We start from the raw sequence: 17,174 nt of genomic DNA on the forward strand, positions 1-17,174 counted from the left end.
CTTTTGGAAAATAACATAGTTATCACGTTCTGAATACTTTATTCGAGTAAAACAAATACTTAAACAGGTGTTTAACTGGGGACGCGAAATTGGAACACGGCTACCGCTTGGGAAAGGTTGTTGTCAGTCTCCAATTTCGCAATGCTGAAGGGGCGGGGATCGTAAGTAACACTGTCATCATTGCTGACCCACTCGTACAGATACATCTGGTACCTGTGGGTGCCGCTGGGTGGCGAAGGCGCTCTGTAATCCAGAAAACTCGTTTCTGTGTTCATTTGTCCATTCTACAAACAGAACACAAGGTTATTAATTGAACAACATGTATAACAGCATGTATATTGTTATCGGAAAATTGTTAGATACTATTTTTCAAGAATGAGGTAAATTTTTATGGATATACAACTTCTCTATTCTGTATAGGCGGCGTCTCGACATAGATTGTAATGTCGCTGTAAAGCAATGTCGTTGCGAAGCATAGATTAAAATCTTTGTCGAAACGTCGCCTATACAGATTAAAGAAGTTGTATATCCCTAAAAATTGTCCTCATTCTTCATCTACTTAACCTCTAGAATGCCAATCAAAGAAGTACTATTTTCCATGTTATTACAGTATAGGATTTCAAACCTTATGCGATTTTTATGGGAATATTTTCAAGGATGAGAAAACCCGGATGGAAATGACAAGAAATCAACATTTACAAAACTCAACATGAAATTGGCGTTTTTATTATATACATGTATATACCTTCCAGGAGACGTTAGGGACACTTGATATACGTGAATATCCGGGTTAGAATGGGTCCGAACTAAAGCATGCTTGTAAGAGGCGATTAAGGGGATAGAGTGCCCAGGCCTGCTTACTTGGTTGAAACAAACCATCGTATCCTAGTTACGTAGATCGATGCTCATGATGTCAAACACTGGTCCAGGCTCGAATGCTTACTATCCGACATAATAGAACGGCAGTGTTGCTGAGAGCGGCGTTAAAAATCACACTAACACCCAAATGAGTGGGCGAGTGAGAGGGTCGAGGTGTTGTGACGATGGAGGTCGGGAGAGAGAGAACCAGAATCTCAAAGTGTGGATATTATATAGTAGTGATGCTTACCAGGAATTAGCTTCATATATCATGTCCCGGCTCAAAAACTTACAATCCGTCATCATAGAACGGCAACGTTGCTGAGAGCAGGGTTAAAAATCACACTGACACCCAAATGAGTGGGCGAGTGGGAGGGTCGAGGTGTTATGACGATGGATATTACGATGGAGGTAGGGAGAGAGGGAACCAGAACCTGAAAGTGTGGTGGGTGGGTGAGTTGGGTTTTACGCCTCTTTTTGCAATGTTCCAGCAATATCACGGCGGGGAACACCAGAAATGGGCTTCACACATTGTACCCATAAGGGGAATCGAACCCGGGTCTTCGGCGTGAAGGGCGAACGCTTGGACCACTAGACTACCCCACCGCCTCGCAAAGTGTGGATACTAGTAGTGATGTGTACCAGGAATTGGCTTCATATATCACATCCATGTGCGGATTCGACACAGTGACTTCATCGTAATGACTGACCGTCTCAAGCACTTGGCTCAAGCACCGAATTACCTGGAACGTCACCATCGCCAGTGCGTGGAGAAATGAGCAGCCAGGGACAGGCGCGTCCGGGTCGAACATGACGAACAGGTACCTCTGTCCCTGTAAGAATGTACCCAATATACTAAAGAACAGATTATTGTATTCCATATACCAGGGCGGGGTGTCCTTTCGGCTCTTTTAAAGAAACATACTACATACTTTCAGTCATTGTACACATTGCCGGATTGTAGACATTGACTGTAACATATACAAAATATATATACATGAAATCTACTTTTTGTTTTGTTTTCTTTCATAGTGATATGTAATGATATGCCCTGGTCGGATGTCTCGAAGTTCGGATAACTCGATACTTTGTTCTTGGTCCCATGAATATCGAGACAACGGTGCTCGACTGTATATATACTCATGCCAATAATGGTTGTCAGCCCCCTCCCCACCCCAACCTCACACACACCTTATACCTCCACCCCACCCCCTCTCCAATTAAAAATATTGAATGGGGTGACAACCATCATGAGTATATCTGAAAGAAATGACCGACATAATTCCACATGCATCCCCCTCCCTTCACCCGTCTTCAAACAGAATATAACATGATGGGTCCGTGCTCTGATTAAGGTCTTAAGAACGCTGTTGTGATTTTCCTATGCAAAGTATTCGTGATTCTTAAGATTTTAAACGCAGATAATAGCAAATTCTAAATGCAAATTTTCAAAATGTCGTGACTGATATTGATCTAATATCGGAATCAGAAATTTAAGATGAAGCATGCACGTGGTCCTACACCGTGACTGAAGTGTTACATAATCTATTGACAACATGGATCAATAGTAGCCTCGGTTGTCATGGTAATAGAAACAAAATAAATTCCACGCGCATCGGAAAAGAGCGCTGTCAGTTTTCCTTTACGTACATAGCTAATATGACACCTTCAGTGATTCTTTCATTGACTTATTCTTTGAAAGAAATGTCAACGTCCTTTATTGAAAATGGTGATCGACATGGAAGTTACTTCAATCGGCATAGACGGATCCAGAGGGGGGTGTAGGGTCCCCCATCCACACACGCACACTTCTGTCCTGAAAAAATTATTAAATTACCATTGAAACACTCGTGAAAACTTTGCACTCCCCTTTCTCTGTATCAGCCCCTGAATCGTACCCCCCCCCCACACACACCCAGCCTATTTCCGTCCGTGTCTATCAAATCTATCTTTAATCTATTTGAAAATATATTAACTTCACATGTTTCGACATGCAAAGCAAATACAACGTGCAAACCAACGTTTCAGAGTATGCCTCCAGAGCTTCCAGACCCAAGCCAGAAAAAAATGGAGATACCGAGGTCCAAGGTCCGCCCCCCTGGAGCAAACGCATAATTTCAAATACCCTTTTCAGAAAACGATGTATTCAGGCCAATTTGAGAGATTCTAAGTGGTTAAGTTATCAGTTTTGTCGCGAGAGAGTGTCTTGAATGTCTCAAGCAGAAGGTGTCACTCTCAAACCAAATGTGTGAGAGTTGGCAGATCAGCTTACATGTTGTGCAGCTGCGAAGTCCACTTCAGGCATCTCGCTTGTTCGGGCACGAGCGAGTGTTTCGTCACACCACACGTTACCACTCAAACCAAATGAGATATCCAATTGAGAATTTCTGTAAGAAAAACCTTCATAAATAGATGAAGCACATGCATATTACTCCCCTTGCCTCCCTTTTTGTGAATAGTGGTACGTTTAGTGTTACGCCGTGTTACCAACATTCCAGCAATGGGTTCACACATTGTACCCATGTGGGAAATCGAACCCGAGTCTTCGGAGTGTAGAACGAACCCCTTAACCACTAGGCTAACCGCCTCCCTTTTTGAATAAGTTGGTCAACTAACAGAGAATATTTCATTCTAGAAGCTGTTAGTCGGTTGTCAAAATCTTCATGTAAATACGATCCGTCAATTATTCACTGGCATTTCAGATGTCCTTGTTTGTGTTTAAACATGGGTAGGGTACTAGGAAAAGACGAATAACCCACATCGCAGGCTTATCACAAAAGATTATGGTTAGCACCTTAACTTGGAAACCTACTTTCGTGGTACCCTGTTAAAAGATTATGAAAGTCCCGCACATGTGTGGTTGAACGATCAGTCGGGAGGGGTATATTTTGCTGTAGTTAACCAAAAAATGGTCCAAATGCCTCGAGGTTAGGGGGAATCATATTGGAATATGATATTTGCCTGACAACGGTTTGTACACATCGCTGACGTACTAATTGACTCTCCTCCGTAACTTAGGTGTAAGAAAAATTACTTTTATATACATGTACCTCTTAAGCTTTAATAACCATTTTTACCCTATTATTTATGCATATATATTTATTGCATATTTTATGTGTATAGTCTCTCATAATCCCATAGTGGATGGCTTATCATATTTATTTTATCATGTGACTGGTATATATTATATTTGTATGAGGTGAGACTTAATTAATATATCTGTCTGTTTGTCCGTAACACTTTTCAGGATCGTATCGGGAGTCAAACATAAAAATGGCTCATATGTACATGTAGACTAACGCTTAGTTTCTGAATAAGCATAGATTTGATAGTAACAAATAAACCCATTTAAACTGTAAAGGAGCCGAAGTGAGATGGGAGATTCAGAACTGAGGAAATCTAGACTTGCTTCATTCAGAGTTTTAGCATTGGAGAAAGGGCAGTAGGGGAAATAATGTGGTTCAGGGACTGTCAGCGAGTGAGTGAGTGAGTGAGTGAGTTTGGTTTTACACAGCAGTCAGCAATATTCCAGCTAACTAGCGGCGGTCTGAAAATAATCCATTCTGGACCAGACAATCCAGTGATCAACAGCATGAACATAGATCTACGCAATTGGGATACGATGACATGTGTCAGCCAAGTCAGCGAGTCTGACCACCCGATATCGTCGCCTCTTACGACAAGCGGGGATTACTGAAGATCGATTCTAACCCCATTTTAATTTTTCTCTATCCCGGATTTTCAGGGACTGTGACACAGACTAGGCGAAAGGAAAATAATGCAGTTGAGGTGAGGTGAGGTGAAATTGGGTTTAACGTCGTGCTTGAGAATATTTCGCTCATATGACGACCTGCATGCGTGTGTATGTGTATGTGCGGCTGTTTGTACTAGCCCAGACTTAAGCTGGTTTTATAGTGCTAGCCCACTGGGATACCATGCCGCAGTGAAGCATGAATACCCCACTCAGACACATTATACTGACTCCGAGCCGACCAGTCCTTGTTGTACCTATTAATGCCTAGCGCCAGGCAGGGACCAACAAGTACCATATTTTAACGTCTTTTGGTATGACACGGTCAGGGATCGAACCCGCGACCTTCCGCTCTCCGGGCGGACGCTCTAACCACTACACCACGGAGAATGCAATTGCGGGACTGTGAGGCAGACTAATATGTAAACCATGCCACGCAGCATATAACGCAATTCTCGTTACGGGACTGTGAGGCAGACTAATATGTAAACCATGCCACGCAGCATATAACGACTGAGCTTTTGGAAGATCTTGGGTCTAACCCTTCTCGTTACACGCAAGTTCTCTTGACGTAACGTCACTGTAAAACTCGTACAATGGGCGATAACGTCTAGATCTCGATTATTGATATAACTGGATATTGCTGTAAACAAACTTTAACGCTTTGGATTCATCATAACTAGTATGGCAACATGGTAAATATAAATGTTTTCCATACAAATGTTTTCCTGTAGATATGCAGCGTCATGCCTTTCACTCCCTCTTGGAGTGGCATTTTAGAAGTGGATTCATCATAACTAGTATGGCAACATGGTAAATATGAATGTTTTCCATACAAATGTTTTCCTGTAGATATGCAGCGTCATGCCTTTCACTCCCTCTTGGAGTGGCATGTTAGAAGATGGAATGTACGATATTGTTGAAACTTTATGGAAAACAACTTGTTTTATTTCACTCCTCGGGTGTATTACCTCTCTGAATGCGGCGACGTTTAGACATTACTTATAAGTTTTATAGCACGTGTTTCGCCATTTTGGTTCCTTGAAACTTAAAACCATCTTGATCAAAAACGAAAGATGGAAATCATGGACCGTTAATGTTACTGCTAATTTTATTCCGGCATTTAGAGATAGTTTAAATTCTGCATCTATGTTGTTACCGGCAATTACCGCCATTATTGAAGACCCGGGTTCGGTACAATGTGTGAAACACCTTTCTGGTGTCCCCCAGCCGTGATATTGCTAAACGCGGCGTAAAACTATTCTCACTCACTTTTCCACGTTAATGGCTATGAAAAACAAAGGAGAAAAATGCATCATATTTTTTTCTTGTGTCATTAACGATACACACCTTTTCAGCAGGCCCTGTACTGTTAAAGGCAACGTAAAACTATACCCACAACCCGGGGCGGTGGGGTAGCCTAATGGTTAAAGCGTTGGCTCGTCACGCGGAAGGCCCGGGTTCGAATCCCCACATGGGTACAATGTGTGAAGCCCATTTCTGGTGTCCCCCGCCGTGATGTTGCTGGAATATTGCTAAAAGCGGCGTAAAACCAAACCCAGTCGTACTCACAACCCAATCTAATTGAAGTACGAGTAACCCACATTGTGTTCAGATATGAAAAGCGCACGATCCCATACGCGCCCTTTTACTTGCCGACTAACGCAAATACATTAGCGTAATCACCATACACGCGTTAGAATGATTCATGAATAATGTATATATGTATTGCAGTTGATGAATACTTACCTCTGGCACAGATCTGAGTCTACTCTGCAGGGTGTTGAGGCGGCGATTAATGACATCGCTGTGGCGAGGAGGACGCAATATGTACTGGTATGCATGTTCGATGATGCAGACAAACCCTTGATGACTTAGATGGACCTTGGTTTTCGGAGTAAGATCTTTGGCCTGTTTCTGCAAATGGTGCCTCGCCTGATCTACACCGCTTTATAACGCGTCGTAGTTTACAGGGGAGGTAACTCGTATGGTATATGTTAACTTCGTGTTATTCCTGGTGCCACGCAAATGTCTATGTAAAGGTACGTAACTGCAGTGTATGTTAATAATCAATAATCGACACAGTATTGGCTGGAGATTAGCGTAAATATGAACAGCTGCCGCTTGTTCAAATTGATCCAAGTTTCCGATAACAGACTGAGTGTATAATTACGACAGTAATATGACTTTTGTGAAATAAATGCTTCACACGAAGAATGAACATTTTCAGTGAAAACATAAAAGAATTGGGGGATTTCACGCATTCGACATCATTACTGCTCCTGAATTATCAAGACTAATTATCAAGCAGCTACATATATAGGGCTGCGGAATAGCCTAGTTATCGAAGCATGGACTCGTCACGAAGTTAGTGAGTGCGTGTAGTTTTCACCGCTTTTAGCAATATTCCAGCAATATCACGGCGGGGGACACCAGAAATGGGTTTAACACATTGTACCCATTTGGGGAATCGAACTTGGGTCTTCCGCGTGACGAGTGAGCACTTTAACCACTAGGCTAACCCACGACTCCGCCTACCAAGTGATATTTCGGCGATGTACATCGCCCCATTAACACGGAAGTTCCGTGCCCATATACGTACAATGTGTGAAAATAGATGCCCTCGCCAGAATATTTGAGGCATCCGCTTAAACCAAAAGGCACTCATTCCCTCGTGTAAACTGTATTTTAATTTCGTGACCTCTCATCTAAATCTCATGCCAACTATCACACAAAGCAATTGGAAGTCAATTGTAAATCTGACGATCCTTCTTATGTATTCTAAGGGTAATGCCTCATATATAGCATCAATGTTGAAAAAAAGGACGAATAATCCTTTATTTCACAGAGTTTTTTATCCATATATTCTTGCTAAGTCTACAATGAAGTGCTAAATGAAATAGTACCATTATATTGAATTGATAGTTATACGATACAGGGGTTTATCAGAGAGTATAAATATTTATCATAATTTACTTTGAAAGATGGACGAAAAGACATTAATTTGAATTTTGATTGCTGCAATATTTTAACAGTTGATGTTTTCAAATATGTACATATCTATATCTCTCAAACAAAAGGTTTCTCAGTTAGCTTCTGTTGTACATATCTTATAATTTGCCTATGTTTGTCACTTGTGTACATCGTTGTAAGATGAATTGTGTAATTATTGGGAGAGGACTTTTTCTAAGTTGGATAACTTGTGCCCAACCCTTTTCTTGAAAGAATAAAATGTGTTTAAATCAAATCAGAGAGTATTATTTACTTCTATTCTAGTAATTCAATCTATTTTATTGAACAAATATTTTACAGTCTCGAACAAGCCACTTCTATAGTGTGACATGAGTCTTAAGAGATCATATTCTAGATCGGCTCAGTGACTGGCTATGTGTTATGGCGATTAATGTCAAGGTGTCACGTGTATTGGAGATTTAGACCTTTGCTTGGTTGAGACGGATTTTTATCGAGATTTCTTATGAACATACGCGGCGATTCGTAAAAAAGAAAAGCAGCTAACTATAGACTGAAACATTTTTAGTCCACAAATAGACTTTAGTACATGAATTTTGCATCAGTTTAGAAGCAGGAAATGCCTATACAACCAAGTTTAGATAACGGTGACGTTGAGCGCCATGGTGACGACGTAGCACGGGGCCGACGTCGGATCTCCTGGCTTTCAGTCCAATTTCTCTCAACCTGTTTCGTACAGTTTAACCGAATATCCTCCGAAGCCCAGACACCCTGGCTGCTGTGCTCTCACCCGTGGCAGTACGATCACGCAAATGTAGTACCCGGATGTACCGATCTTGGGCTACAGTGGTGACTGTACGGGGATCCAGTCGTCGCTCCAAATCCCTGTATTTCCTTTTCTTGGACGGACGCTTCTGGCCAGCCGCATACTGAACCAGCTTGTTTTCGGTGTTGGTCTGTTCTCGTAACAGCAACGACACAATCTCGAAAATGAGCCTTGCCGACGTATTTCTTCAGGCGTGAATGCCACCCTTCTAGGTGGTTGTTTGTTCTTGGCCCATCTGTGTTGTGGTGGTTCCATTGCGTCATGTGCAGATCTCCCTCCACCCAGAAGTTGGTCATGTAGTCTCCGAATTGTCGGCAGCGGTCTTCATCAGTCTTTTGCAGGACATATCCAAGATATCCAGACTCGTTTTCTCTTGCTGACTCTGTACATGAACCCGCCAACAACCAAGTAACGACTGCCGCGAGCTGTAGGGATGAATCTCTGATCGAGCTGTGCATTTGCCATTTCGAAATCGAATGTGAATCCTTTGGCCATTCCATAGATATTTATACCCAAGATATGAACAGTGTTCAATATTGGCACTCTGCTAAGTGTTATTGTAAACTTTTCAATCATTTGGAAGTGATATGTGCGACGAGTTCACCTTATCAAAACATCTAGAGTAGATTATCCGCAACGCTAATTAAGCCTAATCAGAACCTAACCTTCAAAGGAAACCGCAGGTCGGCGTCCCGAGACTAGTGGAAAATCGAAAGGTCGGCGTCCTGAGACGACACCATTTGTTATGCCTGTTTGGTTGTAATGAGCTGTAAGCCGTGATATCGTGCTCAGACTAACATTCAGACGCCTAGTAACAGAAGACTGGTAATCTCCAGCGTGCATTCTTTCAATGGCGATGTTCCGTGTCGCAGCGTCTTGAGACGTGGCATAGTGATTTGACCTTGAAACTCCTTCAAAACGAATGCCGATTTCCGAAAGTAATCTGGATCTTTATAGCCAGACAGTGCATGCTCTTTGCTGCACAGTTTCAACTGGAAGGGGATATCTTTTGCGTTGTGGTGATCCCCTTTTAATCCTTGTAAGAAGTCTCATCAAAATAAACATTTTCAGGTAAAGTCGATTTTTTTACTTGTGCAAATGTTATTAACACTTTTGCTACATATTTTGACGATTGTTTGAACACGATAGGTAATTGATAGCTTTTTCCAAAGTACAATACATCTATGCGTTTCTTTTTGGGGATAGTATAGTTTAAAGCTTTGTTTTTGGCTCTGATACATTATCGTTAATGGACGTAAATATATATGATGCACCCGAACTGTAGGCAACATCTCCCCAAATATAGGACTTCTTCCACCCATATAATAGGTATGAATTCGTGTACAAACGTGAATGAAAGTCCTAATATGATTATTAGTTAGTTGCATATTTTATTAATGAAGGCGATACAGGGCTTGAAAATGGCACTGTGGTTCTGGAGGTTTATTGACACTAATCTATATGCGACATGCTCTTGAAAAATAAATGAAAACATTAACGGGTTTTGTAAAACTTATGGTCAGTTGGACTAAACATTTTTTGTACTTTTACGTTAATTTGGATCAATTGTACATGTAGGTGACTGTAGCCACATGTTGATCCCTTTTTTATTTCACGTCATATTGACTACATTATAATTAAACATTTCCTATCAGCCACTGTTGAGTTAAAAGCCAATTATAGTAATTCAATGCATTGCGTCAATACCATCAGCGAACACAAAAATACCTTTGGTGATTTGTGGTAAAATTGATCCTGTCACCATATGTTACTGATTACCTTAATAGGTTGGTGCACGTTAAAAAACCAATTCGGGCAATAAATATGACGCAGTTTTATCACCGAATCGTGAAATATATACTCAATAAAATAATTTTCCATTTACCCATAATCAAACATTTAGGAGTGTATGAAACGTGAGACAGCTCAAAACCTTGACGAAGTTTAATTAAACAACAACATCGAAGAAAACATTTACAATATATTGGCGGATCCTGGGGGGCGGGGGAGTGAGATGGTAAGGGGGCTAGGGATGGGGTTGAACACCCCCCTTTGAAAATTCATGGATTCATCCGCATATGCGATTAATATAAGTTACACTTTCGAAAGTGAATGGAAACGATGGCCATATTTACAACCTGTCCTATGTAATCATAGCTACTTGAATGCCCACTTTTTGTATGACCACGGGTAGTACATGTACAGCCGTCGGCCACGTGACACGTACATGTATAGTATTCCCAGAAATTATTGGGAAAGTTGTTTCGGCAAATATCTAATACATATGTAAACTATAGAAGTTTTACTTGAATGAATATGTTGAGATATGATTCTTATAGTCTAAGTGTCTTTTCAGTACATTGTGAGACCTCTTTGCCCTACAATACATGACTGAATGCGCCTGTAGGTACATAACCGTTCGTAGGAAATCGTGTGACAGCGTATCCCAGTATTCGACCACTTCTTTCTTCACATCCTCTATATTTCTAAGTCCCCACACATTCTCAATAAGGTTAATATCTGGGCTGTAGAAAACATCGATCAAATATCGTGGGGTTCGTGATAATATCCCACCCCACATGTGAAATTTTGGGGGTTGGTAGATTGGTTTCACGGTAACTTTGTCGAAATGTTCACACAGTTCGGGAAAAGCCAGACAGAACTTTCATCAGAAAAGAAAACTTTATCCCAAACTTGATTTCGTGAGACCTACCAGCTTGAACGTCTTTCTTTTCGTGCATCTTTCATCAATGGTGAGGGAAGTCCGCGCTTTTCAACCAGTTAAGTCTTTGTAATTCTTGTCTAAGGGTTTCATTTCATACCTGAGGACTTCCTCTATTAATCATCTTATTTCTGATATTCTCGACGTTTTTACATTTTCCCATACTGAGGCTACTCACAAACTGACCAAGACGTCGTAGTAGGCCTACAGAACTTCCTGGGCCTCCCTGTCCCGGTGCTCAATCCCAACTCCTGACTGAATATTCTTCAAAGTTCTGTATACTGTAGACAGAGGAATGTCTTGCCTACCAGCTAACTCTTTTGCATTAGTCACGCCCCTTTCAAAATCATCTAGAAACAGTTTTCATTTCTCTTCTGCTGTCAAATCGGCCATGTCAACAAAGGAAGCCGTCTGCTACACCAGGTTAGATAACTCCTGATGTAGTAAGGGTCATTCTTAAGCCTACAAGAGTTACCTCCCATATTGAGTACCTTCCTACATAATATAACACCTATTTTAAAATTATATCATTAGTATCAGGAAACAAAGATTTTCTCAATAATTTCTGCGAAAACCATAAATTTCACGCATTGGTGATATAGGCCTCGGATGACACGTTCATTTCTTAGCATGCATACATTGGGGAAATATTCTCCCTTCATGCTTCCCATACTAGAAGTGTGTATCGTAGCTTTGATAAGCACAGGGATAGATCACAGCCCCCCTGGTGGGATGCAGAGCTGGAACAACTAAAACACGATAAATATTCTGCATTACGTGCACACAGAGACAATAATCAGGACTTGGATATATTTCGACAACTACAAAAACTATTTAAAAAGACATTCATATCCAAAAAGGAGAATTATCAGTGTAAGCAGAGACAGAAACTAGTGGATTCCAGCAGTGACTCAAGCCAATTTTGGAAATTATTGAAACAATATAGAGTGTGTGACAGTCTTCCCTCATCTATCTCATGTAATCAGTGGTTTGATCACTTTGTATCATTACTTTGTGTTAACCAGCCTGATGTTTTACCTATTGTTTCACCACATGTTGTAAATGCTACTGATGTGTCAACACTTAATGCTGCTATTACTGAGCAGGAAGTTTTGTTTCACATTTTACATTCTCCTAACAATAAGTCCCTGGACCTGATGGTATATCAAATGAGTTTCTTAAAGCATCAAGTGCCTCCATTGTACCTTTTCTTACAGTACTGTTTAATCAGATATTTGATAGTGGTAATTTTCCATGTGGTTGGGGCAAGAGTATTATATGCCCTCTGTTCAAATCTGGCTGTAAAAGTAACCCAAATAATTATAGGGGTATATCTCTTATTGATTCTATTTGTAAAACATTTTCCTATATTTTGAATAAGCGTTTAAAATCATGGTGCGATGCACATGAAATTATTAATGAGTCCCAGGCAGGCTTCAGAGCAGGGTACTCCACAATTGATCATATTTTCTCTCTTCAGGCTTTAGCCCAAAAATATTCTGGTAAAAGGAGAGGTAGATTTTATTGCCTTTTTATTGATTTCTCAAAGGCTTTTGACACAATAAGACATGATGTTCTCTTGCAATCTTTAGCTGAAGTTGGTATTTCTGGTAAATTTTATAATATAATATCATCAATGTACAGCAGTTTATCTGCATGTGTTAGAACTTCAAAGGGGTTATCTAAGTGTTTTACATGTAATATTGGTACCCGTCAGGGTTGTGTGTTAAGCCCACAGCTGTTTATCATATTTATTAATAAGTTGTTTTCCTAATGGAACAGGAAGGTGGTATAGGTGTTAATGTTTCATCTGATTTTTAACAATTTGTGTTCACTTATGTTTGCTGATGATGTTTCTGCACTTTCTGATACTTGTAATCAGTTACAAAAGAAGATAAATGCACTTGAATGTTTTTGTAAACAAACTGGAATGTCAATTAATCTTAGTAAAACAAAAGTTCTTGTCTTTAGAAATGGTGGGCCATTACGGGAATATGAAAAGTGGTCCCATAATGGCAATCCTATTGAAACTGTATCCTTTTATAAATATCTAGGACTTGTATTTACACCAAAGCTGGTATGGAGTAAAAGCGCAAAGCTGTTTGGTATCTCAAGCTAACAAGGCGATATTTTCTGTAAATGGTTTTCAAAAAAAAAAAGATGGGAAGAGTAAATTGTAAAGACTTGTTTAAGATTTTTGACTGCATGGTTTCACCTATTTTCTTTTATGGGTCTGAGATTTGGGGTACTAACTATTGTAGCATCATTGAGTCTGTTCAGGTAAAATTTTGTAAATATTTCTTGACAGTTGGTAAATCTACCTGTAATAACATGGCTCTTGGTGATTGTGGCAGACTTCCTCACAAATTACTTATATGACTAAAGTAATTAAATACTGGTGTCACCTATTGTATATGCCTTATGATAGACTGCCAAAACATTGTTATATTATGCTCAAGTCCTTAGATGATGTTGGCCGCACTACTTGGGCAACTTGTGTCAAAAATATTTTATTTAAGTATGGTTTTGGCTATGCATGGATCAGTCAGGATGTTGGCAATGTTGATTATTTCATATCCTTGTTTAAGCAGAGACTTTCGGATAATCTTAAACAATGTTGGTCCACTTCAATTCAAAATTCAAATAAGTGTTTTATTATTCCCAATTTAAGACATTTTTAAATGTGGAAAGATATTTAAATTCTGATATTCCTTTACATCTCAGATCTGCACTCTCTAAATTTAGATGTGGAAATTTTAATTTAGCTGTTGAAACTGGTAGATACAATAAAGTTAATTACAACGAGAGACTATGTCTATTTTGTAAATTGGATGACAAAAATGTTATTGAAGATGAATTCCATGTACTCCTTAAGTGTGAACGTTTTTCTGATTTAAGGTTAAGATATATTCAGAAATATTTGACTGATTTTGATCCAAATGCCAATTTTATTAACATTATGAAAACACATAATGATTGTGTCATAAGAGATGTCAGTATTTTCCTGTATCATGTACTTCAGCGCATTAGAAATGTTCCTCTTACGCAGCATGTGCACTAAACTATCTATATCATATGCAAATGACTGTATGATGGGCCTGTGGCCTTTTACTGAATAAACTTGTCTGTCTGTCTGTCTGTCTGTCATCAGTATCAGGAAACAATGATTTTCTCAATAATTTCTGCGAAAACCATAAATTTCACGCATTGGTGATATAGGCCTCGGATGACACGTTCATTTCTTAGCATGCATACATTGGGGAAATATTCTCCCTTCATGTGGTGTATATATATATATATACCGTCATATGACGGGGTTTGTACACCGTGAATATATGCGTTACAGCTGGTCATCAGCAACCAATACTTGTCGTCCGTCTTTGATTTGACAGCGCCCTCTGCAAATGTCCCTACACGAACAACAATCCACAATCATGGACAAAAAACAATCGGTCATCCAGGATGACCACACAATCAATCACGGCGGTGTAGCCTACAGGAAACAAACGTGTGCCCGTCACGCCGAAGAGTGGCGAAGGCCCAGGTTCGATTCCCCTCATGGCCAATTTTCGTGTCCCCTGCCGTGATGCTGTTGGAATATTGCCAAAAGTGGTTTACAACCATACTCAACTCACCCACTCACTCACTCACACGAACCATTGTTTCTTCAAATCAACATGGTTTGCCAGGAACACTTCTAGCAAGAGTTCCTCACAGGATGGATTGAATAGTTACGATAACCTCAAGCATCAACTTTGAATTACATACGAGCACTATATTTATTTGAACAAGATTCTAATAACACAATTTGGCAAATAAACATGGTAGGCAAGTGTAATAATTAACAACTGATGCATACGTTTGCAAAGTGCAAGAGTTTTACCATACCGTCCTTAAAACATTGATTAAAGAATTTGTTAAACTCTCAATTTACTGGATTCGCCCGTACTTCTATCTCCGAGTAAGCAGGTGGTGGAGACGTTGGATAGAGTGAGCCATAACCCGGAAGAGCATCACTCGGGTTACTATAAAATATGGAATTGCCAGCGGACCTTTGACTTCGGGGCGTGTTGTAAGAGAAGTGTATAGGGAGCCTCCCCCTTGGGGTATTGTCCCAGGACACGTGTGTCAGTGGTCGAACTTGTCTGTTAACCCCGTGTTTCTTGGAGCAACAGTGGTACCACAAGAGTATGAATCCGAAGACGAATGCAACACCAACGACGACCCCGGCCGTTATTAGGAGCGGGAGAGAACGTAGTGTAGCCGGGGAAGCCATTTTAACACTGCCTGATAAAGAGAACAAATTACCATTGTTAGTTGCTGTTCATAATGATCATGATCAAATAGTCTCGGTGTTGTCTAAACACAGCTAAATCTGAATCATAACAGATCTGAATCTGAATCTGAAAAACAATATACAATAACTACTATAACGAAGTCCAAGAGACCGCAAAAATTAGTTCGTCATAGTTCGTTATATATTTTGTATTTCGACTCACACATGCACCAAATGGTCAGGACAAAAACAGTTTGTTACGTAGTGAGTGAGTGAGAAATGGGCTTCACTTATTGTCCCCATGTGGGGAATCAAACCCGGGTCTTCGGCGTGACGAGCGAACGCTTTATGAATAACGATGTACGTACTCCAAAGATAAAGTGCAGTCACTTGCTGGCAAAAGTAAACGTATTCATACTTCAGTCAGGTAGATACAATATTTCTACCATCGCTATTTTAGTCGCTTTTATTTAGCATCGCCTGCAGTTAACCTGGGGGCCTTTAATAATTTGGTTGTTTGGGTGTAATGATTACACCCGTGTGTTTCAACGGTCTATATAACCGTCGTTTCTCAGCTGGAACATTCCAAATTTCCAAACGCTTGCATAACCCGATGCTATGGCCTGAAACCCGCACTAAAGCAATGGCGTACTAAATGATGATAATTGTTAACATTACAGTTTCTTTCATTTAGAAATATCTTGATTAAGATAAGAAGTTTTTTTTGTTTTTTGTTGTTGTTGTTGTTGTTTAACGCCGCACTTGGCAATATTCCAGCTCTATGGCGGCGGGCTGAAGATAACTAAGACCACAGGGGCGGTGGGGTAGCCTAGTGGTTAAAGCGTTCGCTCGTCACGCCAAAGACCCTGGTTCGATTCCATACATGGGTACAATGTGTGAAGCCCATTTCTGGTGTCTACCGTCTGGACCAGACAATCCAGTGATCAACAGCATGAGCATGGATCTATGCAAATGGGGTACCATGACATGAGTCAAGTCAGCCAGCCTGACCACCAGATGCCGTTAGTCGCCTCTTATGACAAGCGTGGGTAGTAGACTATTGCTGAAGATCAATTCTAACCCGGCTGTTATAACCCGGGAATCTATGAAGTAATTGACTTACGCCATTTTTAGTAATATTCCAGCAATATCAAGGCGGGGAACACCAGAATGGGATTCAAACATTGTATCCATGTGGGGAATCGAACCCGGGCCTTCGGCGTGACGAGCGAGCGCTTTAATCACTCGACTATCCCACCGCCCCTGAAGTAAATATCCAGAAACGTATCAGCACTTCCCATAACATTAATAGCAACAAAATGCATCTTATTCATCCCAAAGGCCTTGTATCTCCGTTTCTAAGACCACAGGGGCGGTGGGGTAGCCCAGTGGTTAAAGCCTTCGCTCGTCACGCCAAAGACCCGGGTTCGATTCCATACATGGGTACAATGTGTGAAGCCCATTTTTGGTGTCTATCCGCCGTGATATTGCAGGAATAAAACGGCGTAAAACGGCGAAAAACCTCACCCACCCACCCACAGACCAAAAGCATGAAATGACCGTTTCCTTGCTAATTATAATCCTGTACTCCTGATTTGATTGTGAATGACCATGACAACGTACTCCAGTATCTGATCTTGAATCCTCGTCTATTCAAAGTGCCGTCAGTCTTCAACTGGATGTGCAGGTGCTCGGAACTGCTGGTCAGTGTGGGCTCGCTGGTGCCACAAAACCTCAGGAGAACGGAACTTGCAGAAGAGGGACCTGACAA

The 17,174-nt window shown here is 40.6% G+C and overlaps 1 protein-coding gene across 2 annotated transcripts; it reads right to left on the reverse strand.

Annotated features, from left to right (window-relative positions):
* Positions 1-22: 22 nt before the first annotated feature.
* Positions 23-6,603, reverse strand: LOC124272199. 2 transcript variants are annotated; one of them, XM_046707346.1, is made up of 4 exons: positions 6,359-6,598; positions 3,131-3,245; positions 1,602-1,691; positions 23-284 (listed from the first exon to the last, which is right to left on the reverse strand). In XM_046707346.1, the coding sequence occupies exons 1-4, from the start codon at positions 6,451-6,453 to the stop codon at positions 72-74; spliced, it is 513 nt and encodes a 170-aa protein (XP_046563302.1). In that variant the 5' UTR covers positions 6,454-6,598; the 3' UTR covers positions 23-71. The 2 variants fall into 2 exon arrangements, with proteins under 2 accessions (XP_046563302.1, XP_046563303.1); XM_046707347.1 differs by lacking the exon at positions 1,602-1,691 and having other exon boundaries at positions 6,359-6,603.
* Between the last annotated feature and the right edge of the window lie 10,571 nt (positions 6,604-17,174).

This window comes from Haliotis rubra, unplaced genomic scaffold (assembly GCF_003918875.1).
Source record: "Haliotis rubra isolate DU_JTF1 unplaced genomic scaffold, ASM391887v1 Scf167, whole genome shotgun sequence".
Lineage (NCBI taxonomy): Eukaryota > Metazoa > Mollusca > Gastropoda > Lepetellida > Haliotidae > Haliotis > Haliotis rubra.

What these genes read in the sequence shown, in the direction of transcription:
- LOC124272199 (XM_046707346.1), bottom strand. Translation starts at nt 6,453, where the DNA reads ATGCATACCAGTACATATTGCGTCCTCCTCGCCACAGCGATGTCATTA. An exon ending in GACTCAGATCTGTGCCAGAG is followed by an intron (nt 3,246 to 6,358) that starts GTAAGTATTCAT and finishes TTTTTCTTACAG; the next exon opens with AAATTCTCAATTGGATATCT. An exon ending in ACTTCGCAGCTGCACAACAT is followed by an intron (nt 1,692 to 3,130) that starts GTAAGCTGATCT and finishes ACATTCTTACAG; the next exon opens with GGACAGAGGTACCTGTTCGT.